This window comes from Schistocerca gregaria, chromosome 2, assembly GCF_023897955.1.
Source record: "Schistocerca gregaria isolate iqSchGreg1 chromosome 2, iqSchGreg1.2, whole genome shotgun sequence".
NCBI classification, from domain to species: domain Eukaryota; kingdom Metazoa; phylum Arthropoda; class Insecta; order Orthoptera; family Acrididae; genus Schistocerca; species Schistocerca gregaria.
The window spans coordinates 503,133,817-503,158,993 of NC_064921.1; the positions used below are offsets into that span (position 1 = coordinate 503,133,817).

The 25,177-nt window shown below is 39.3% G+C and overlaps 1 protein-coding gene across 3 annotated transcripts in view; it reads left to right on the forward strand.

Moving 5' to 3' along the window:
* LOC126328547 (endonuclease III-like protein 1) overlaps positions 1–25,177 on the forward strand; it is a 250,074-nt gene that overhangs the window by 23,119 nt on the left and 201,778 nt on the right. Inside the window, exons 4-5 of one of the 3 annotated variants that reach the window (XM_049996050.1) lie at positions 9,162–9,422; positions 14,686–16,411. In XM_049996050.1, coding sequence (XP_049852007.1) covers positions 9,162–9,406 — 245 coding nt within the window. In that variant the 3' untranslated portion in view covers positions 9,407–9,422; positions 14,686–16,411. Of the gene's footprint in view, positions 1–9,161; positions 9,748–14,685; positions 16,412–25,177 lie in introns of those variants that run through there. The other 2 variants (XM_049996049.1, XM_049996051.1) reach the window with 2 other exon arrangements.

The following is a 25,177-nucleotide window of genomic DNA, read 5'->3' on the forward strand; positions in this document are numbered from 1 at the left end:
TGCTTCTGCAACAGCGATCTGACCAATTTTGTGTACCATGAGGAATCAGTACCATCACTTATAAATTTATGTTGTATATATCTCTCAGTTGCTGTTGGTAACTATCTCTTTCAAATCATTCCACATCTTTTCAGTGCTTACATGATCGGAATGGAAGGAATGGAGACTGTCTCTTAAAAAGGCATTGAGAGTATTTTTATTAGCTTTTTTAAATACATGTACTTGGTGTTTCTTTTTGTTGGTTGAGTGTGTTACGGTATTCAGCCTAGCAGCAACTGTGTTTGGGTTGCTAATCCCTGTTACCGTCATGATACTCCCTATTTGTCCAGTATTATTTGTTGCTAAGAAGTCAAGTATCTTTTGCAACCATTTATGCTTCGAGTGGGCTCATGTACTAATTGTTCAAAATAATTTTCTGAGAAAGCATTCAGCACAATTTTGGATTATGTTACAACTGATTTTAAACATATAATTTTTCCAGCATATCGAAGGTAGATTGAAGTCACCACCAACTATAATCGTATGATTGGGTTAATCTATTTGAAATGAGACTCAAGTTTTTTTTTTTTTTTTTTTTTGTTTTTTTTTTTAACTGTTCAGCCATTATATCTTTGGAGTCGGAGGGGGGGGGGGGGGGGTGTGTCAGTAATAGTTTAGTCCGATTGGCAGTTTCGCTACAAGGTAAACTACTTCTGACAGTAATAAATACTCCTCCATCAACTGTATTTAATCTATCTATTGTGAACACTGTTAGATCATTTGAAAAAAACAGCTCAACTTATTTCTGGCTTTAGCCAGCTCTCTGTACCTACAACTATTTGAGCTTCAGTGCTTTCTGTTAGGGCTTGGAGCTCTGGTTCTACGACAATTTGCAACTACAATACCAATTGTTTCTACAACTACTTTAATGTGTTTTACCTACCCTCTTTTAGACGAACCCCCTTTCTGTGGTTTCCTGAGACCATCTAACCCAAACAACCACCTAGTCCCTTCCACACAGCCCCCACTACCCGTGTAGCCGCTTCTGTTTTTGGTGGACTCCTGACGTCTAAAGTGGAACCCGGAAACCCACCACCTGATGGTGCAAGTCAAGGAATCTGCAACTTACACAGTCACATAACCACCTGATCCTCTGGTTCAGGCCTCCACTCAGTTCTGCACCAAAGGACCACAGTTGGTTCTATCGACAATGCTGCAGATGGTGAGCTCCGCCTTAATCTCCCAAGTAAGACAGGCAGTCTTCACCATTTCCGCTAGCCGCCCAAAACCAGAGAGAATCTCCTCCAATCCAAAGTGACATACGTCATTGGTATCGACATGAGCCACCAGCTGCAATTGGCTGCACCCTGTACTCTTCATGGTATCTGGAAGCACCCTTTCCACATCCGGAAAAACTCCTCCTGGTATGCCCACGGAGTTCGCACTGGATTCCTTCCCCTCCTTGTCAGCCATGTTCCTAAGGGGCCCAAAACACTTCTAATGTTGGAGCTCCCAACTACCAGCAAGCCCACCTTCTGTGAATGCCCAAATCTTGTGGGCCAAGGAGCTTCTTATGGAACAGGGTGGACGACTGCATCTGGCTCAGAGACTTCGTCAGCCACAGATAAAGCCAAAAACCTGTACGTCAAACAAACTGGGGAGGCCCTACGATCAGCCCCTCAGAAAGTCTTTCACTGCCTGCCAGACTTTGGAATGATCTCCCACTCGACCACGTCTGAGGGGTCAACCTCATTGCAGGTAGTACCTGGGACAGTCACAGCAGTGGACCGATCGGGGGACACATGGAACATGCTCAACGATCCTAGCATCCCCACATCCAAACATCCCCCATTGTATTTAGCGACGAAGCGTCATTCAACAACAGTAGTAACGTAAACCGGCATAATATGCACTATTGGGCAACAGAAAATCTACGATGGCTGTATCAAGTGGAACATTGGCGCCCTTGGCAGGTTAATGTATGATGCGGCATTATGGGAGGAAGGATAATTGGCCCCCATTTTATCGATGGCAATCTAAATGGTGCAATGTATGCTGATTTCCTACATAATGTTCTACCGATGTTTCACTGCATGACAGAATGGCGATGTACTTGCAGCATGATGGATGTCCAGCATATAGCTCACGTGCAGTTGAAGCAGTATTGAATAGCATATTTCATGACACATGGATTGATCGTCGAAGCACCGTACCATGGCCCGCACATTCACCATATCTGACGTCCCCTGATTTTTTTCTGTGGGGAAAGTTGAAGGATATTTGCTATCGTGATCCACCAACAACGCCTGACAATATGCGTCAGTGCACTGTCAGTGCAGGCAAACTACTCACTGTTGAGAGGAATGTCGTTACACATATTGCCAAATGCCATTGAGATTGACAGACATCATTTTGAGCATTTATTGCATTAATGTGGTATTTACAGGTGATCACGCTGTAACAGCATGCGTTCTCAGAAATGATAATATCACAGAGGTACATGTATCATGTTGGAACAACCAAAATAAAAGTTACTTTCTCTACACAAGAACTTCTATTCCATTAATTCTCAATAGTGGCCCCTGGTCGCATGCAGTTACATGGCTGAAGGCCACTACTGGAGGAAACAAAACCATTACATAAATCTCAATAGTGTTCTTAAGTATTTAAAACATGCTTGTTTACTTTCACACTCTGAGCAATCAATCCATAGTCACAACTACATATTGGCACATCCTATGCACTCCTGTGAGTACTTGCTCACATCCTTATATCACTAGTCTCCTATTTATGCAAACTAATCAATCACACAAAAATTACAAATGAAATTCTTATCCTACTATCTACACATGAAATTGAAAGCTGTCTCTTAGTTAAATCTTTAATGCGATCATTTCTTGCTACTTCTACTTTGTTTCTGCGTTAGGTTCACTCTTAAGACTGAAGATCTTATTAAGGCCATTCCTTATTACACGTCCGCAGCTCGTGGTCTCAAGGTCGTGTTTTCGCTTCCCGAGCACGGGATCCTGGGTTCGGTTCCCGGCGGGGTCAGGGATTTTCACCTGCCTCGAGATGACTGGGTGTTTGTGTTGTCCTCATCATTTCATCATCATTCATGAAGGTGGCGACATTGGGCTGAAAAAAGGTTGGGAATTTGTACGGGTGCTGATAACTGCGGAGTTCAGTGCCCCACAAACCAAACATCATCATTCTTATTATACAACTACAAGCTGTTTTACAACACATGAATATAAAAAGTTTTTTCACTAAAGTATTTTACTATTTACATTTCAAGAACAAATATTATTTTTAACTATTTATCCTTCCCTATATGTACATTTTCAAATCATGGTGTGGGTATAACCCGCGTATTTTTCCTGATTCGGGATACCCCAGAATATAGCATCCTTCATTCGGAATTCTCATTATTCTGTAAGGTCCTGTATAGGTCATCTGCCATTTCCAGTTTATTTTCTTCCACACAGCTTCACGTTTACTCCACGGCACTGAATAGGAAGCATGACAGAACGTCTGGTGTGGATATACCTGCATATAATGTAAATATCCTTGAATTATTCCGGGTTTTTCCGAAAATGTACTTGCGTATGTACTCAATAATCGAGAAAGCTCATGCTGCTGTTCACTCGTTAAATATTCTGACTCCTTAACCTTCAATTGAATCTCTTGATGTATTTTAACGATTTCTTCATCACACTGTTCATTTATTTCAGAATACACCTTCAGTGGTACATTATCCTGTATATTAAGTAAAAAGGGTACCACCTTTATGTGTTCGAAACACTGACAATACCTGTTATGTTACGCCAATGTTTTAATCAATGGTAATTGCAAATTTTTGGTAGGTATTTGTAGGAAACACAAGCCCTGGGGATGTCGATCATAGCGCTTTTTTCCCTTAGTATGTCTCATCCCATGATGCAAGTTTCAGCCAAATTCTCAACAATAAGGAATGTGCATAATATCGCATCATTTCCTATTTCTATTCATGCCTGCACCTGAGCTTTGACATTTTGTGACTTTCCCTTTATTGCGCCCATAATTTTGCAATTTTGAACCGGCAATATATGCAGTCTTTTCCTTTCATTAATAACACAGCCGTTCCTGTGTCAATTAAAACTTTTGTGGGTACACCATTTACTTTTATGTGTACCGCAGCTTGCACTATCTTGGTTTATGGGTCAGAACATTTATGAGGTTCGGTAATTAATTCCTTCTGCAAATCCTGTCCATCATTCTACCGCAGCATAGCAATCTGATTATTGTCCTTTTCTAATTTGCCTTCGCTTCCATTCCGAATTGTCGAGTGCCGAAGGCTTACATCGACCCCCTATAGTTTATTAGAAGTTTGTCCTCGTTAACCTATACTATGTGCATATTGTACTGTCTGTTCATATTATTTTGTGTGGTGCCTGGGTTATTAACCCATGCTGATGTCGAAGTATTCGCCAGCATGGGAATAGCTTCGACATTATTGATCGGGACTCCCTGTTCCTGTCAGTTTGATAGTGCCGACCAGTTAGCAGCCATACTTTTCTGCCACTGGCTACCTCATTGTTTCTTACTTTTTGGCTGAAAATTACTTCCATAATTTTCCTCATTCCTCCTTTTCCTATTTCATCATATCGTTACTATTCTAATTAGGAGAGCTATTACCGCTCGACATACCATTCCCCCTATTTCCATTCCCTCCTTTCTGTCCATTTGGTTTCTCATAATTATAACCACCACATTTGTGTCCCCAGTTATTATTCCGGTTTTGATTTCCATAACCGTTATTCCTATATTTGTAGTTATTACTTATTCCTTCACCGTTATTATTTTGTTGTCAGTCATCCTCTTGTACCAGATCCAAAGAATCCACAACCGACATGAATGTCTGTAAGTCGTTGTCGGGTACATGTACCAGTTCTCTACCTATTGCAATAGGCAACTTGGATTTCAATATCCTAACCACGTCGCATGTGGCGATTGGCTCTGACCAGTTTATATACTTCTAAAAGTATTTTCTGAGGGTTCCTACTTGGCAATTGTATATATCAGGATTGTATACAGGTTTCCATAGTCTCTGTTGTAAGCTATCTGGTCAAAAAATGTTGCTCGAACTCACTGAAGTTCTCTGCAACCTCTGATGCCCATAATGTGGCATCTCCAGTAGTATATGAGATAAGAAACTGTATCTTTTGCCTTTCCTGCCACATTGCAGGTAACACATTCTTAAAACTCTTTATGAATTTTACCAGATGAACAGATCTCCTTTCTTCAGAAAATACTTGAAATTATCTGTGCTTCAACAATGACTCTTCCTGTTTTAGGGTAGCAAGAGTAGGTACACCATTGCGAACAACCACCAGATTATTTCTACACGTATCCACTGCACATGTACTACGGGTCACATTATTTTATGGTGAATTTCTGTACGTGTCTCGGTTTGACATATTGTTTCTGCCCTGCTGCACATTACATGAACTATGGCCGCCTGGACTAGGCATGACACAGTTTATGATTCTATTATTGCAGTCACTTAATGGTTATTCTATAATCTTGAGTCATAAAGGTTCCTTGGTCAAGCATTACTAATTTCAGTTCCACTTCTACCTTTCGTTTAATATTTAAAGAAATCCCCTCGATACCTTTGGGTAATTGCTTGACTTTGGTATCGAGAGATTCCTGGACCTCTTTGACCTCAGATACCTCTCCAGCCAAATTATTTACTTTGTCGGGTAAATCCTGCAAATTTTTCTTAACTTCAGATACTTCCAACTCTACCTTTTCTAATTCTTTCTTAACATTTTCTAATATATGTTGATCCCTGTCATCTAGAGCATGATTAAGTTTCTGTATTAAAGCTTGTTCTCGTTTGACTAACATCTCGTCCACTTTCGCGATTATGTGAGTCTCAATCTTTTCAAAAAAAAAAAAACGCCATCTGGCGTTGGACATCCTACTCGCGCTCTATTTTTCTCTGCTGTTCCATTAATTCCAATGAGCTAAAAGAAAGTTCTTAATAATTTTTTAAATGGTGCCTAACAATGACGAATTTCTGTTAAAGCCCATGTCTACTCTAGACAAGCAAGTTTAGGATTACAGGTGATTTCAACACAGACATAATTTTTCAGTCACAAAGAACTCTATTTTCAGTTTTGTTAATAACTTACATTGGCTGATACAGCAAGATAATGCTTCGTTAAATGCTCCTTACGGTTCACGTCCAGATCATAAGACCGAGCGAGGTGGCGCAGTGGTTTGCACACTGGACTCGCATTCGGGAGGACGACGGTTCAATCCCGTCTCCGGCCATTCTGATTTAGGTTTTCCGTGATTTCCCTAAATCGCTTCAGGCAAATGCCGGGATGGTTCCTTTGAAAGGGCACAGCCGATTTCCTTCCCCATCCTTCCCTCACCTGAGCTTGCGCTGCGTCTCTAATGACCTCGTTGTCGACGGGACGTTAAACACTAATCTCCTCCTCCTCCAGATCATAAGACAAGAGGAAGAATAGTAGTGACAAAAGAGATCAGAGTTCAAACACAGAATCTCAATTCCATGGAATAGGTGTACATTGTACCATAATATATTGTTCCTTGATAAAACTCGCAAGTTACTCATGCAATACTTATCATAAAAACATGTAATCTATACATTTCACATTCATGTCTACCCAGGAGAAACAGTACAATGCTCTGAAATGCTTCATTTACCAGATATTCGCCCTGTTTGGCTTTTAAACACGTATGTCTACCAAAATGAAATCTGGTGTAGTGTTACTTCATCGTAACTGTTACTTTACAAAATATTAAAAAGAATAAACATAAGCTAAAAATGTTAGTATCTTAAACAGTCTGTCTTTCACACTGATGGGTTTTTGCATAATGATGTCTTGCTTGGCAAATTGTGGGTTCAGTTTTAAGGAGTATTTTTTCCATCTCCATCAAAGTCATTTTTGTAAAATTTTGATATTGTTGTGAATCTTCCATCACAGCCTCTACAGTGAGATTCTTGAGTGCTCCAAAATCATCCCACCTAGTCTAGGAGTAATTATAGATGAAAAGGTAAATTGGACTGAGCAAGGACTGCAACATGGAAGAAGGAATCAGCAATGCTCCATGCCCTACAAAAATATTAAAAGCTCGTCCCTCTCCAACTGATAAAGAAACTTGTACAAACACTTACACTTGACAACGAAAGGCAAAGGTCCCGAGTTCGAGTCTCAGTCCAGTTAGATTCGTATCAGCGCACATTTTGCTGTAGAGTGAAAATTTCATTCTGGACTTGTACTTCCAATTATTGATTGCAGTAGTGTTATCCTAAAAGGCTTCTCAGGAAAGCTCACAGCGCGTGGAAATAGTTATGAATGCCTGTGTTCATTATATCTGCGATGATCACATTTCACCATCATATGCACAGCTATCCTGGTCATGTGCAGATTAGTGCAGAGATGTCCATACCATCTGTCTTCTTTGCTGTCTTATCAATGAAGACTGCCTCTCGTATCTCTGCTTGAAGTTAATGCTCTTGTCTGAACAACATAGCAAAAAATTCACTCCCATTAGAGCAAAATCCTCTCTAAACGACTCCATCATCCAGCTTTAGAAGACAGTTAATGACATATCTACTAAAGCAGAAATAAGGATTACCATTGTCTCTGTATGCACTCATTACCCTTGTACAGCACTCTCTCCGATCTGATATTCCTCATTTCTCAGGATTCTTAGCCAGTGCAGTATCCTTAAATTTCCTTTTCCCAGAACTAGCTGTGTCAGAAATCATCTTAATTTGTGTACCTATGTTTTCTTCTTCTCATATGTGTCATTATTATTATTATTATTATTATTATTATTATTATTATTATTATTATTATTATTATTATTATTATTTTTGCAACACCAAATCATAAGCATGTGGAGACACACATTTGCTGTTACATTTTGCCAATATCCTGAATTACTTCCTTTTGCATCTGTCTGCATATACACCAAAGAAAGGCACTCAGAGTATGATATTCCACATTTGACAATGGTCTAAACCACATTTTCAGTTTCCACGAACATCTTTTGTTAGCTTAAGTGAGTAAGTGGATCATGGCAGTCCATAGAAATCCAAGTTACACACACTGGCTGTGGAACTGTACGAACTGTTTTTATACCAGTAATACCAACGATACCCACAGACTTACCTTTCCTGTTCAAACAGCTTCAATTCCCCATCAAACTCACCTTTGTTATGATAATTAACAAAGCACAGAGTGAGACATCGGACATTTCTGGAACTGACCGAAGCATGCAGTGTCTTTCACATGGTCAATTGTACATGGGCCTGTCACCTGTGGTATTAAATCATAAAATGTTCATTTTCTCACCTAATTCTGAAAAGGTTATCAATGTGGTGAACTGACTAGAAAATTTCTTCCACTTCATTTATATCATCTGTTTTATTTAACAGCACTAAAGACCATCCTTTATCTGTGTAGTAATGATCACATTATGGCCCTCAGTCCTGATTTTAAGTTTCTTGATGACTATGAACTCATAGTTGTTGTCATTGTGCCTGCTTCATTTCCTCTGTTCTGTGTACATTTGCAGCTATATCTTCCTGAAGGGATGGGTCTAGATCTGCTCTTAGATCTAATACTTGGGATTTTGGTATCATGTTGAGCGTATTTTAACTTTTTGATAGTAACTTCTCTTCTTGTTATGAGAGGATAAATTTGATAACACGAGACTCATGTTCAATTGTTTACCTCTTTTATATAATATTACACCTTTTGCTTAAGAATGGAACCTTGGTGCCTTCATTCATAAATAGGTAAAGATACAAATACCCATTCTTGAACACACAGCTCTATCCCAATGTATAGTTAAAGTAAATTTTATCTTAATGAATGTCATAAGACTTTAGTAACTGTGCCAGAATAGTCATCAGAGGTATTTTTTTACAACAGATTAAAACGTTGACATGTGTTCAGTTGTGTAATGAAAAATGAGACAACCCAAAACCTAGGTTGCGCAAAAATAATAAAGTTTAGTGCAACAAGCCAAAAAGTGTTTCATTTAGTTAACACAAAATACATTGTTTCTTCAATAACCCACAATTGAATCAGTTAAAATGACCACAATGTTATGTTATGTTGAAGCTGAGTAATGAAATACATCATTTGTTTTGACAGGTGTTGATACACATGTGCACCGGATATCAAATCGCATTGGCTGGGTGAAAAAACCAACAAAAACACCAGAAGAGACTCGTGTTGCTTTGGAATCCTGGCTGCCTCGAGATCTGTGGACAGAAGTTAATCACCTGTTGGTTGGATTTGGACAGCAGATATGTCTACCAGTAAAACCACAGTGTTCCAGCTGTCTAAATCAGCAGTTGTGTCCCTTTGGGCGCACGCAGACCAAAACAAAAAAATGAAACGCACACATCAAAGGTGTGATCTCTGAGTAATCTGTTCAGCATTAGCAACATAATTAAATGTGAAATTGTGTGAATGGATTTTAAAACTCTTTAGAGTGAAAACAGTAATGAAATAGCTGTACTTATTAACATATCTGCATTTCTTCTCTCTATTATCACACCAATTGTGTGGGCATTTCTATTGACATTTAATGTGAGAGATGACTTGAGCAGCTTCTTTATTTTTGAATACTTTTAGATTTGTAATGACTTTTTTTGTATCACTTACAGAGAACCATTGTGATTTTCGCTGTGAGTGTTACAATATTTCAATAAAGCTATATGTTTTTTATGGAAAACAGTGTCAGTTCATTGTGATTAATAAGATAATCAAAGAAGTTAAAACTTCTGGGCTCACATTACATGGGGCCTAAGATACAAAACTAAAGAACTATTATAAATTACAATATAAACTTTTGAACAATAAACAAAAATAAGGTAGCACTACTATATACCTGCTACTGACTAGTATACAGTACAGAAAAGCAGGCTTTTGAGTACAAATCAAAAATTTTCAATTTTGAAGTACGCAACCATTCAGGACGGTAGTGACTGCTCAGACTGATAGGTGTTCAGAAAGGACAGGGTGGAGACGTAGTGTAAGGCAAGAGAGGGAAAGACAGGTGGCATCTTGAAAGTATAGAAAAGAGAACTGAATTACCTTACACTCACAAAACTGGAATGGGGGGGGGGGGGGTGCACAAAAGGGATAGAAACATTGGGGGGGGGGGGGGTGAGTACAAGATCTCAAGAGAAGAGAGGGCAAAGAGGTCAGCAGTGCTCTAAAAAAAAAAAAAAAAAAAAAAAAAAAAAAAGAAGAAGAAGAAGAAGAAAGACGAGAATAGAAGATATACTGGACGGAGTTCCCACCCTATACCCTGTATATTTCTGGAGTGCTGTGAGAGAGGAGGTGTTAATGGGCATTGAAGTTGTTGTTGGACTCCTTTGTGATGTGAATGCTATTGCACATTATCTACTGTGATAGACTGGGGAATTTTCATGAGTAGTTTGCAGGAGGAGACAGTGGGCATGTAACTGACTGTAGAGATCAGATCTTGTAAATTATTTTTGCTTTGGGGAAGTGACCTATTGGATGTAGGCTGTGTGAGTGGCTGAAAACTTCTTTGGGTGATACAATATCGTTCATCTCAGGGAACTGAGATTGTTAATGGACCTTCAATGCAAGGTGTGTCTGTTATTATCTAGACCTGTGTGAAAAAAGAAGTACCGATCAGTGACTGATCCCCAGTAACAATGGGTTTGCTGATGTAAGAAATCTGTTCCTCACTAGTTTTCTAAAGCATTTCCAGTCTGTAGCAATGTTAACCTTCCTACTGCAGATGCAGTGCCCAGTGGTGATAAAGATACAGGGAAAGAACTTTTCAGCATAGAACAGATCACAGCTGTCAAAACTGATGTTTGATGTGTATGAATGGGCACATTATATGGAGCAATACAAGAGGTGGACACCAACATTTTGAGATTATGGTAATATTGTAACTGTGCAGTACCTGCACACCAAAGTATAAGTTAATGTAAACCGAACATACACTGTGCTGATAGTGAGTGTGATGAGAGATTGTAGGAGAGTGTAATTAATCAGCAGAGGGAAATGAAATGGAATAACAATAAGTTGGAAAAAAATCAGTCACCTTTATCCTTAAATTCTACTCATTGATTTTTCCTTGATATGTGAAGTGTGTGTTATCCATCTTGTGGTGCAATCGTATTTTGTGAATGAAAGTGAGCTAGATTACTTAATATATTATATAAAGGAAAGCCCAGTATGGAATAATGACAATATTGTGTGAGTTGCAATCCACCCTTTTCATAATGTTGTCACTTAATGTATTTATTTATTTGGTTATAATGTCATTTCTAATACTGTCATCATCAGGTGAAAACTTCTATAACAACAACGAGTGTCAATTATCAATAAATGTATGCCTAAGTGCAACATCAACTGTTGACAAGCTGCTGAGGCATACATTTTATTGATGCTTGACACTGAATATTGTTTTAAAAGTTGTAAGGTTTGATCTGATGATAGCATTATCCAAAACAACATTATCAATAAAGAAATATGCAGGATGTCCCAGGAGGAATGGTCAATATTCAGCAATGTGATAGGAATGATCATTTGAAGCAAAAAGGTACAGTAAACATGGGACCTAAAATGCATACCTTAAGAGCTGTGAACACTTGTTCAGTAGAAGAGATGTTTCACAGTAACAAAGATGAATAAGTGCTCACAGCTGTTATGCTATGCACTTTACAGTCTGTTTACTAGACATTTTTTCCTTGTTTTGGATGATATTACCACTTCTCAAAATGTGAAAAACAAAGAGCTTGCAGCAGAAGAGATTTGTTTAACAGTATCGAAGATGACATGGTGCTCATAGCTCTTAAGGTATGCATTTGAAAGCCCATGTGTACTAGACTTTTTTGCTTTGAACGCTTGTTCCTGTCCTATCTCTTAAAATTTGATCATTCCTTCTAGAACACACTGTATTCACAAAATATCCATCATAATGCAATGGTTTGTCAGATGTAGGTCTGCATACAGTTCTGGATATCATCAGTATGGAGTGCAGTGTGTTCAGATCTTTCAGGAAGAAAAGGAAGATTCATTTAATGATGAGATGAAGAAAACATACAAAAATGAGCATTCTTAAAATGCTACAAGAAATCAGTAATTAGTAAGAACCATAACAGCAATTACTTGCATACCATAGACCCACAACAAAAAAATCTCTTCAAAAGCATGTTCCCATCTAGACATTAATCCCATCTTCATTGAAACAAAGGAAAAGGTGAGAAACGGGAAAGAAATTAACACTGTGGTTGTCTTACAAAATCTATTTTCTGTTTACTGTATCCACAGTATCTGATAAATGAGTTGTACACCCTGGACTGATGTTGACAGTATTGGTCCAGATGGAGCATGATGTTTATGAAGTGATGGCAGCATATCTAGAGGTGTACTGCACTTGTAACACATGGTAAGAAAGTAATAGCTAGAGTAAAAAAGTTCCAACATTTTTGGTACTGGTATTCGTATTGACAAGAATTTAAACTAGAAGAAAATCATTTTGGGATTCTTAAAACAACTTAGTTAAGCCATATTGGTACTCCGAAACATTGCAAATCCTGGGGGGACAAATCAGTTAGTTAATATATTTTGTGTATTTTCATTTGATGATGTATGAAAAGCCAATGTCCTTGCAGCAGTGGTAACACCAGTTCCTGCCATATCACCGAAGTTAAGTACTGTCAGGCTTGGCTAGCACTTAGGTGGATGATTGTCTGGGTCTGCTGAGCACTGTTGGCAAGTGGCATGTACTCAGCACTTGAGAGGCAAATTGAGGCGTTACTTGATCGAGAAGCAGTGGCTCCGGCCACAAAAGCTGACAATGGTCAGAAGAGCACTATGTTGACCACATGTAGACATCTTTTCAGAGAGTTGGGCATTATGAGTGCTGCTTTACAGTATATGCATTACCTCATATAGTTTGTTGTAAATAACCCACTGCAGTTCAAAAGGAAGAATGATGAACACAAATGATATATCAGAAAACAATTGCTTTTATCATTCCGCAGTAAGGTTGAATTTAACACAAAATTTGGTGCACTGTGCTGCCACCGAAACTTTTGTTCAGTTGCACAGTGATATAAAATGTCTGACAGGCAGCAAAGGTAAATTTAAGAACAAACTGCGGAGTTTCTCCTTGACAACACCTGTTCTGTAGAAGAATTTCTATTTATGTAATATGTATAATGTGGTAGGTAGAAATTACTAATTCAGATCTGTATTTAAAGAACAGTAACACACACACACCTTGTAAACAGCCCACATGTTGCCAAATTTAAATATGAATAAAAAACTGCTTGTTCCACATTACGGTTAATTGTATAAATGATACATGGAACATGAAACAAAGTTCCTGCAATTGTTGTGAAAATGAAATGTAAATAATTGAAGAAAACATCTGGAGGAACTCAGTATCTTAGTGGAGGCTACACAGATACACACATTCCAATCTCTGGACATCTTGTGTACTATAAAGGTACAGTCTCTAGTCGAAGGATGACATTTATGGCAACTCCTGTAAAGGAACAGTCTTAGTGGATGTGCTTGTACATGTCAAATACTTACCTACAAAAACCAGATTTGGACATGTAGCCAGATGCGATTGCCTTATCAGCACAACATTCTGATAGTGTGTTCTATAGTCATCAGGGGTTACTAAAATGTCAAAATGTTCCTCCTTGCTTGTAAACTCTGTTTGGTGCATTGAATACTCGTTCTACTCACATTCACCCTTGAACACCTGTACTGCCTACTACCACTCCAAGCTTTGGGAGACCTGGTGTTCTGTATTTGGTTCATTCATGCTCATTAGCATGTCTGTGACTGGTCCACCCATGTAACTCACAGTGGGCACAATTTGTTTTTCTGTCCACTGTAGAGCTTGTATATGAGGTCTGCTCCAATCGCAAGTACTGGGATGGCAGAAGTTCAAATGCTCCCATATGCATCTACATATGTACTCTGCAAGCCACCATACAGTGCATGGCAGAGGGTGTGTTATACTATTGCTAGTCTTTTCCCTTCCTGTTCCACTTGCAAAAAGAACGAGGGGAAAAAGACTATCTATATGCCTCTGTACGAGCCCTAATGTCTCTTAACTTACCTTTGTGATCTTTACACAGAATGCACATTAGTGTCAGTAGGATCATTCTGCAGTCAGCTTTAAATGCTGGTTCTTTAAATTTTTCCAATAGGATTCCTCAAAAAGAATATGACCTCCCCTCGAGGAATCCTCATTTGGGTTCCTGAGGCATCTCAGCAATACTTGAGTGTTAATTGAATCTACTGGTAACAAATATAGCAGCCCGCCTTTGAACTGCTTCGACAGCATTCTTTAATCTGAGCTTGTGGGGTTCCTACGCACTTCAGCGGTACTCAAGAATGGGTTGCACTAGTGTTCTGTATGTGGTCTCCTTTACAGCTGAACCATGCTTTCCTAAAACTCTCCCAATAAACCAAAGTTGACCATTCGCCTTCTCCACTGCAGTCTTTACAAACTCGTTCCAGTTCATATTGCTTTGCAGCATTACACCTAGATATTTAAATGACCTGACTGTCACTTAACACCCTACTAATCCTTTAATCAAACATTATAGGATTGTTTCTCCTACTCATCTGCATTAATTTACTTTTTCTGCATTTACAGCTAGCTGCCATTCATCGCACCAACTAGAAATAATGTCAAGTCATCTTGTACCTTCCTACAGTCACTTAATGATGACACCTTTCCGTTCACCTCAGCGCCATCAACTAACAGCCATAGAATGCTGCTCATCCTGTAACACCATGAGTAGAGAACACAGTGTGGCAGATATATCAGTGTGATGTATGTGGTCTAAGTTAGCTTTGGTTGTTCTTCCACCATTACAGTTGCAGTTTAGTTTTGTTCTTATGGACTGGCTACTCCGTAAGAGGATTGTGTATGAACTTATTCCTCTTGACTTCATATCCAGACAGAATGATTCTATAAGGGAGTGTCTCACCAAACAGAGTTGTACTGTGAATGACAAACACATCTTCTGCGATAATTTTCTGCATTGTTCCAACAATTTACATTAGTTGTGAAGATCGATCCAAATATCAGTAACTCATAAACTCAAACAATTCAATCAATACATCTGACCTCATTGGACTCGACTTAAGATCTAAAACTTACAATCTTTATTTGCCTTGAGCGTACATCTTGTAGTATGTCTGTTTCCCTGAGGTGTTCGTGACATCTTTGAAGGGCATCATTAAGGCATAAACTCCCATTTTCAGCAAGTGCTGCTGCACTCACCTTGTCACGGCTAGCTCCTGCGTATGCACAGTCCGCAGATCGGGGTGCGCACAGTAAATTGTTTCCAATACACAAAATGTGAGAGACAGCAATCTTTCACTAGTGACAGCATCCTCAGTGAAACATAGGTCATTCTCACAAATAACCCTTGTTACACTACAGATTCCCCCACTGAGACAAAATATGTCATGCAATACTCCTTTAACGCACTCATTACAATTAAATGCTGAATATCTGGTATCATATTACGATTTGTTATCTGTTTCATTTATCCTTAATAAATAAATTGAATGTTTTCTTTAAATGTTCATGCGTGATTATTTATTTGGTCTTGAACATTTATCATGGAAGATGTCTCTTAGTAATTGAGTATACCATGGTGTTCATACTCAGTAGTTACACAATCCATAACATAAACTGCATAGACTGTAATTTCAATAGTTAAGGCTTTCTTTTAACTGGTACTTGTATTACTGTCCATGTTTAACACCCCTTGTAGTTGTCTCATCAAATACTGTTCATATTTTACTTTGCTTATTTATTTAATGAAAACTGTTACACAGCCACTGCTTTGATTATAATCTTAATGTTAAAATGCAGTACCACTACACTCTCAAACTGTAGGTTCCCTCAAACACCTCCATTTTCCTGCATTTATTTATTTCTGTTTATTGTGTTGATGTTGCTTAAGTTCCTTACGTATTCTGTAGTTACATTGATAATTGTCTCTTCTTTTAACTGGTTTGTGTATCACTCTCCATGTTTCATACCTCCTCATGTAGCCTTGTCTAGTACTAATTTTATTTTATTTTATTAGTTTTATTTATTAATAGAAACTCCTATGTACACATGCTATTCCTATTTTGTGCTAAAGGTTTTCCTGTCTACTCCATTGTTATTTATGTACTGTTCAATTTTTACTTTTTCATTGCAAAGATGTTACTTACTGTATGTTTCTACTTCAGTCTAGATATGTTACTTCTCTTCCAATGTTGTTTGCAAACATTTAACTTCTTTGGTGATAACTCAGTAAATGTCTGAAGATGGCCTTGTAAGCTGAAAATCGGTTAACAATAAAAGTAATATTGTAGAACAAAAGTGAACTGGTGCTTTTCATTTATTATTAACTGCACTTTTAACTTATAAGAGTGTGGAATACATTTTCTTTATTTAAACTGAAATACATTGTTAGATGACACGTGTGGTTTAACATTAGCTGTATACTTAATGTCATTGTATCCATCCAAATGTCAGATCTGAAAACATATGGAATACAGATTACCACACATTGGTTCCAAGGTAAATTTGTTTGCTCATAACTAGTTTGGATATCTCTTTGACTAAGTGATCAACTGTCACTCAACATGTCTTCTCCAACCTTAATAAATGAGTTTAATCCTTACTACAGGCAGATATTGTACAACAATTCTTCCTCTCAGATAAAAGTCCCCTATTCATTCCCTAAACAAAAATGGTTAACCAAAGGACTTGGCCTCTCAATTTGGCATACCTATTCTCCTACTTTCTTTGGGATTGGAATTATTATATTCTTCTTGAAGTCTGAGGGTATTTCGCCTGTCTCATACATTTTGCTCACCAGATTGTAGAGTTTTGTCAGGACTGGCTCTCCCAAGGCTGTCAGTAGTTCTGATGGAATGTTGTCTACTCCCGGGGCCTTGTTTCGACTCAGGTCTTTCAGTGCTCTGTCAAACTCTTCATGCAGTATCTTATCTCCCATTTCTATAATATTGTCCTCAAGTACATTGCTCTTGTATAGACCCTCTATATACTCCCATCTTTCTGCTTTCCCTTCTTTGGTTACAACTGGGTTTCCATCTGAGCTCTTGATATTCATACAAGTGGTTCTCTTTTCTCCAAAGGTAGGTTAGAAAATTTAAAAAGGGAAATGGATAGGTTAAAGTTAGATATAGTGGGAATTAGTGAAGTTCAGTGGCATGAGGAACAAGACTTTTGGTCATGTGAATACAGGGTTATAAATACAAAATCAAACAGGGGTATGCAGGAGTAGCTTTAATAATGAATAAAAAAATAGGAGTGCAGGTAAGCTACTACAAATAACATAGTGAACGCTTTATTGTGGCCAAGATAGACACGAAGCCCACACCTACTACAATAGTACAAGTTTATATGCCAACTAGCTCTGCAGATGATGAAGAAATTGATGAAATGTATGATGAGATAAAAGAAGTTATTCAGGTAGTGAAGGGAGACGAAAATTTGATAGTCATGGGTGACTAGAATTCGAGAGTAGGAAAAGGGAGAGAAGGAAACATAGTAGGTGAATATGGATTGGGGGAAAGAAATGAAAGAGGAAGCCGTCTGGTAGACTTTTGCACAGAGCATAACTTAATCACAGCTCACATTTGGTTCAAGAATCATAAAAGAAGGTTGTACACATGTAAGAATCCTGGAAATACTAGAAGGTATCAGATAGATTATATAATGGTAAGACAGAGATTTAGGAACCAGGTTTTAAATTGTAAGACATTTCCAGGGGCAGATTTGGACTCTGACCACAATCTATTGGTTATGAACTGTAGATTAAAACTGAAGAAACTGCAAAAAGGTGGGAATTTAAGGAGATGGGATCTGGATAAACTGCCTAAACCAGAAGTTGTAGAGAGTTTCAGGGAGAGCATAAGGGAACAATTGACAGGAATGGGGGAAAGAAATACAGTAGAAGAAGAATGGGTAGCTTTGAGGGATGAAGGCAGCAGAGGAACAAGTAGGTAAAAAGACGAGGGCTAGTAGAAATCCTTGGGTAACAGAAGAAATATTGAATTTAATTGATGAAAGGAGAAAATATAAAAATGCAGTAAATGAAGCAGGCAAAAAGGAATACAAATGTCTCAAAAATGAGACTGACAGGAAGTGCAAACTGGCTAAGCAGGGATGGCTAGAGGACAAATGTAAGGATGTAGAGACTTATCTCACTAGAGGTAATATAGACACTGCCTACAGGAAAATTAAAGAGACCTTCAGAGAAAAGAGAACCACTTGTATGAACATCAAGAGCTCAGATGGAAACCCAGTTCTAAGCAAAGAAGGGAAAGCAGAAAGGTGGAAGGAGTATATAGAGGGTCTATACAATGGCGATGTACTTGAGGACAATATTCTGGAAATGGAAGAGAATGTAGATGAAGATGAAATGGGAGATACAACACGGCGTGAAGAGTTTGACAGAGCACTGAAAGACCTGAGTCGAAACAAGGCCCCGGGAGTAGACAACATTCCATTATAACTACTGACGGCCTCGGGAGAGCCAGTCCTGACAAAACTCTATCATCTGGTGAGCAAGATGTATGAGACAGGCGAAATACCCTCAGACTTCAAGAAGAATATAATAATTCCAATCCCAAAGAAAGCAGGTGTTGACAGATGTGAAAATTACCGAACTATCAGTTTAATAAGCCACAGTTGCAAAATACTAACGCGAATTCTTTACAGACGAATGGAAAAACTAGTAGAAGCCAACCTGGGGAAGATCAGTGTGGATTCCGTAGAAATATTGGAACATGTGAGGCAATACTGACCTTACGCCTTATCTTAGAAGAAAGATTAAGGAAAGGCAAACCTACGTTTCTAGCATTTGTATACTTCGAGAAAGCTTTTGACAATGTTGACTGGAATACTCTCTTTCAAATTCTAAAGGTGGCAGGGGTAAAATACAGGGAACGAAAGGCTATTTACAATTTGTACAGGAAGCAGATGGCAGTTATAAGAGTCGATGGGCATGAAAGGGAAGCAGTGGTTGGGAAGGGAGTGAGACAGGGTTGTAGCCTCTCCTCAATGTTATTCAATCTGTATATTGAGCAAGCAGTAAAGGAAACAAAAGAAAAATTCGGAGTAGGTATTAAAATCCATGGAGAAGAAATAAAAACTTCGAGGTTCACCGATGACATTGTAATTCTGTCAGAGACAGCAAAGGACTTGGAAGAGCAGTTGAATGGAATGGACAGTGTCTTGAAAGGAGGATATAAGATGAACATCAACAAAAGCAAAACGAGGATAATGGAATGTCGAATTAAGTCGGGTGATGCTGAGGGAATTAGATTATGAAATGAGACACTTAAAGTAGTAAAGGAGTTTTGCTATTTGGGGAGCAAAATAACTGATGATGGTCGAAGTAGAGAGGATATAAAATGTAGACTGGCAATGGAAAGAAAAGCGTTTCTGAAGAAAAGAAATTTGTTAACATTGAGTATAGATTTAAGTGTCAGGAAGTCGTTTCTGAAAGTATTTGTATGGGGTGTAGCCATGTATGGAAGTGAAACATGGTCGATAAATAGTTTGGACAAGAAGAGAATAGAAGCTTTTGAAATGTGGTGCTACAGAAGAATGCTGAAGATTAGATGGGTAGTACACATAACTAATGAGGAGGTATTGAATAGAATTAGGGAGAAGAGGAGTTCTTGGTGCAACTTGGCAAGAAGAAGGAACCGGTTTGTAGGACATGTTCTGGGGCATCAAGGGATCACAAATTTAGCATTGGAGGGCAGTGTGGAGGGTAAAAATCGTAGAGGGAGACCTAGAGATGAATACACTAAGCGGATTCAGGAGGACATAGGTTGCAGTAAGTACTGGTAGATGAAGAAGCTTGCACAGGATAGAGTAGCATGGAGAGCTGCATCAAACCAGTCGCAGGACTGAAGACAACAACAACAACATATATTTTTAGAATTAGTTGATGTAGAACCAACACCTATAATACATGTGCTCATGTTTTACCATGTGTATGTACTTCCCCTACAACACTTGATGGTTCTTACAAGCTATTGCCCTGTATTCTTATTTATTGTTTGTGTTTCCCTCTTTGATTGGATGTATGTGGGAGTGTATTAGTGTAGCCTGATTCTTCAGCCTACTTATGTAAACTAAGTTGAAGGTTATAGGAAAGCACGCAAAGTAAGAAGGACTTCAGCAATAGAAGGGTATGCATATGGAAAGAGGGAAAGATAGACCGTTAGATGAGAAGTAAGAAAGGAAAAAATAGAAACAGTTGCTAACATTGAAGAATATGTCTGCTTGTGTCTGTGTATGTGCGGATGGATATGTGTGTGTGTGTGTGTGTGTGTGTGTGTGTGTGTGTGTGTGTGTGTGTGTGTGTGTGTGTGTGTGTGTGTGTGCGCGAGTGTACACCTGTCCTTTTTTTCCCCTAAGGGAAGTCTTTCCGCTCCCGGGATTGGAATGACTCCTTACCCTCTCCCTTAAAACCCACATCCTTTCATTTTTCCCTCTCCTTCCCTCTTTCCTGACGAAGCAACTGCCAGTTGCGAAAGCTCGTAATTCTGTGTGTGTGTTTGTGTGTTTTGTTCATGTGCCTGTCTGCCGGCGCTTTCCCGCTTGGTAAGTCTTGGAATCTTTGTTTTTAATATATTAATATTTAGTTCTTTTCTTGAAGAAGAATTTTGATCACTTAGTTCTTTCCTTAAAGCTGCTCTCTGGGCTTTAAGTAAATTCACTACCTCAGACCAGTCTGGCACCTCTTTAATCGCTGCCATAGCCATGGCTGGGTCTGGAGTTTCACCTGCTTTCTGAATGCTATGCATAACCCTATTGATTTTCGACCTAGTGATCATCTAAAACAGCTTCACCTCTAACTGTACTAGCTGCAGTACTATAGTCTTTGAACAGTTTAATTTTCTACTCGAACAATTATTGTCTTTCGCTCACCCGACGTAGAGTTTTAGACAGCATCGGTGAGCAGGTGTAGAATCGGCACCGGTGAATAGCACAGGTGTCGGCAACGTCGAACATTGATTGCGGCGTTGGCAAGCAGACGCGAAGTCAGCAACGATGAACGGCAGCTGTTGCAGTCAGCAATGGTGGGGGGTTACTGCACCGGTGTCGTCAACTGGTTACTGCGTTGACGTAGGTGGCTGGTTATTGTGTGTGTGAGAATTGCTTCCTCCCCACACACAAATCTTCTTATCTGAAGTATTTTCTTCACCTCCTTTTGTGTAGTATTTATTAAATCATTCACCCCTTTTTCTGTTTGGACTGCATCCAATTCTGTGGAACAACTTCTCAGTCTCGTTACTATTGGTTGCTATGGCAACTCCCAATATCTTATTGTTTCAATTTACTTAATAAATCCCTCCTTTTCAAGGCCTGATCACGTCGATCGCCATGTTCTGGCAGTTTCCGGGGATTAGAGGAAGCAGTGTGGTGCTGGTGTGCAAGACTCACACATGCCCTTCGTCATTGGACTTACTTGGAAGTGCTTTGCTGATCTTTTCAGGATAGCCTGCTGCATCGATCTCCCCAACTTCTTCTCCAAAGATATGATGCTGTTTGGAGGATATTTCTCTACTCTTAAAATGATTCTGTACACTCAAGACACATTTAAATCAACCTCACTATATTTTCACTTCCACAAACAGAACACCACGTAACAGTTTTCACATAAATGAATCATATTTCATAAGCCCAATGACTCACGGTCCATCAGAAGCTATTCTACATTTACATTTATATTTCGCAAGCCACCCAACGGCGTGTGGCGTCAGAGCACTTAACGTGCCACTGTCATTACCTCCCTTTCCTGTTCCAGTCACATATGGTTCGCGGGAAGAACGACTGCCGGAAAGCCTCCGTGCGCTCTCAAATCTCGCTAATTTTACATTCGTGATCTCCTCGGGAGGTATTAGTAGGGGCTGGGTTTCCAGAAATGACATGATACGCCAGCAAGAAACATGTTCTAAAATTCTACAACAGATCGATGTCAGAGATAAAGGCCTATAGTTTAGCGCATCTGCTCGATGACCCTTCTTGAAAAGTGGAACTACCTGTGCTCTTTTCCAGTCATTTGGAACCTTCCGTTCCTCCAGAGACTTGTGGTACACGGCTGTTAGAAGGGGGCAAGATCTTTCGCGTACTCTGTGTAGAATTGAATTGGTATCCCATCAGGTCCAGTGGACTTTCCTCTGTTGAGTGATTTCAGTTGCTTTTCTATTCCTTGGACACTTATTTTGATGTCAGTCATTTTTTCGTTTGTGCGAGGTTTTAGAGAAGGAACTGCAGTGCGGTCTTCTTCTGTGAAACAGCTTTGGAAAAAGGTGTTCTTACTTTGTTTATCAGGCGACAGTGCGGAACTGTATTGAACGCCTTCCGGAAGTCAAGGAAAATGGCATCTACCTGGGAGCCTGTATCTAATATTTTTTGGGTCTTATGAACAAATAAAATGAGTTATGTCACACAGTTGCTGTTTCTGGAATCCATGTTGATTCCTACAATAAATACAGTTCCAGAAATCTCCCGAAGTTCTCGCAAGTCCTCCATCAGTCCATCAGCATCTCGAGAGAGTGAGTTAGAAAGTGTCTTTTTCTTTTCTTATAACATAATTCAGCTGTTCACATTAATGACCGACGTAGCACTGTCATGGTGTAAGGCGTGCTTGCTCCTTGTACTGGGCATGCAGCTCCTGTGGCAAGTGCAGCAACCACTTGCCCACGTCGATCAACCGTCCACATCGTAGCATTCTCTTGATACACGCCCACACTGCGCACACAGAAAACCGGCGCAATGTAGACACTATCCCATCTCTCTCTCTCTCTCTCTCTCTCTCTCTCTCTCTCTCTCTCTCGTACGTAAAATATTTGGTGTTGGAGATGGTGGAAAGCCGAGGGTCTCTAGAATTTGCATTGATAGCATCAAAATTCTCAAGGCACTACACAATGGAAACCCTACCGCTTTCAATTGTTCCTCTTAAAAACTTTAAAAGCCCAATTATACATAGATAAGATACATACTACTTATTATATTATTATTACATACTAGTTATTATTAATACTTTAAAACAATGGATAATTTCAGTTATCTGCAAAGCAACTTTCAATGCTATGTTTTTGCATTTACAAACAAGGATACTATTTAGTTGTTAAATAAGATAGAGTAGTAAGAGGTACAGAATATAGAATGGTGTAAGGCAAAGGAATGGCTTTGGAGAAACGAAAGAAGAAATACCAAGGCCATTAACTCGGACCTCCAGTGGGCATTATTCCACCAAATTTGCAAGTATCAACACTGTATATACCCTTTTTCTGGCATATATCTGGATCAACCAGGAACAACACGTCATCTGCACTACCTATAGGCACATCTGCTGTATTATTAAACTTACGTAGTCTACTCTGGGAGGACTTCTTAACTCGCTTCTTATCTTACTGTCTATTACTGCTGCCTCATTTTTTCTTTGAAGGAGGCTGTCTAAACAATTTTAATAACGGCTTTCCTATAAATTTCTTGTGCATTATCCCTACTGGTGATAACCCAGTGGGCATACGGGGTAACTCATTCAGTATCACCTGGAATTTTAGTATTGTTTGCTCATGTGGTATGTATTGGGAGCAATATTTTCTGGATAATCAGCCAATTCTTCCATTACTCTCTCGCACAGATTGTATTGCAGTGATACTCTGACAGAAAAAACTTGCAACACCAAAAAGGATTTGTGAAACACAAACGGAAAGTTGGTACGTGTTTCTATATCTGAAAGACAATGTCTATTCAAATTTCGCACCATTCCCATAAGACTTGCACTAGTAGCGCCACTATGAGGATGCTTTAAGTACGCGCTGTAACAGTCATGAGCATTAGTTACTTTTGAGATTGCATGTGGTGAGTTGATGTTAGGCAAGAATGCATTTAAGGTAGCAGAGACGTCATTATCAACACCTCACTGAGTTTGAATGAGATCGTGTAATAGACCTATGAGAAACTGGATGTTTCTTTTGCAATATTGCGTGAAGACTTGGCAGAAATGTAACCACTGAACATGATTGTTCGCAACGGTGGTCACAAGAATGTATAGCCACCAGAAGTCCAGGCTGCAGATGGCATGTGGCACTACCAAGAGGGAAGTGTTTGGCATATGGCTCTGGCACATCTTGCTGCATCTGCAGCAGCACTTGGCACCACAGTGACACTATGAACTGTTACAAATCAGTTACTTCAAGGACAGCTCAAAGCCAGATGCTCTGTATTATGCAGTCCACTGATCCCAAGCCACCACCATTTGCGATGTCAGTGGCATGAAGTGAGAGCACCTTGGAGGGCAGGATGGATGTCTGTGGCGTTTTCTGGTGAAAGCTGGTTTTGCCTCAGTGCGAGCGTTGGCCATGTGTTGCTTAGGAGGAGGCCAGTTGAGGACCTGCAACCGACCTGCCTGCATGTTAGACACACTGAATGTGCACCTGGAGTTATGGACTGAGGTGTGAGTAGTGCCACATGCCATCTGGAGCCTGACTGCAAACCTGTATGTCAGTTTGTTGATTCAAATCATTGTGCTGCCATTCATGAATAGCATTCCAGTGGGTGTTATCCAACTGCATAATGCTTACCCACATACTGCTATCGTAACCCCACATGCTCTACAGGATGTCAACATGTTGCCTGGCCCTGCTCAATCACGAGGTCTGTCTTCAATCGAGCACATATGGGACATCATCGGACAACAGCTCCAGCATCATCCATGAACAGCATTAACCATTTCTGTACTGATCTTAAGAGCTAATACTCTAGAAATTTATTGTGAATATCATCCCAGGGGCCTTAGTACATTTCATACCGTCCATATCTAATGGTAGTCTACATAATGTATCGGGAAGGTGCTTCTCCACTCATTTTATATAGTTAATATCTAGTGGAAGTTGCTGTAAAAGAGAACCCACCTCATCAAGCGATCACATAGCAGTCTGCTCTCGATGAGAAAGGCTGACACTTGAATAGTCCTATATATAAATTTTTGAGCCCTATATCAAAGTTTGAAATTTCTTTATGCTCCAGACTATGGCAGTCGATTCCTTCTCTCTTGCTGTATAATTCATCTTGTTTTTAC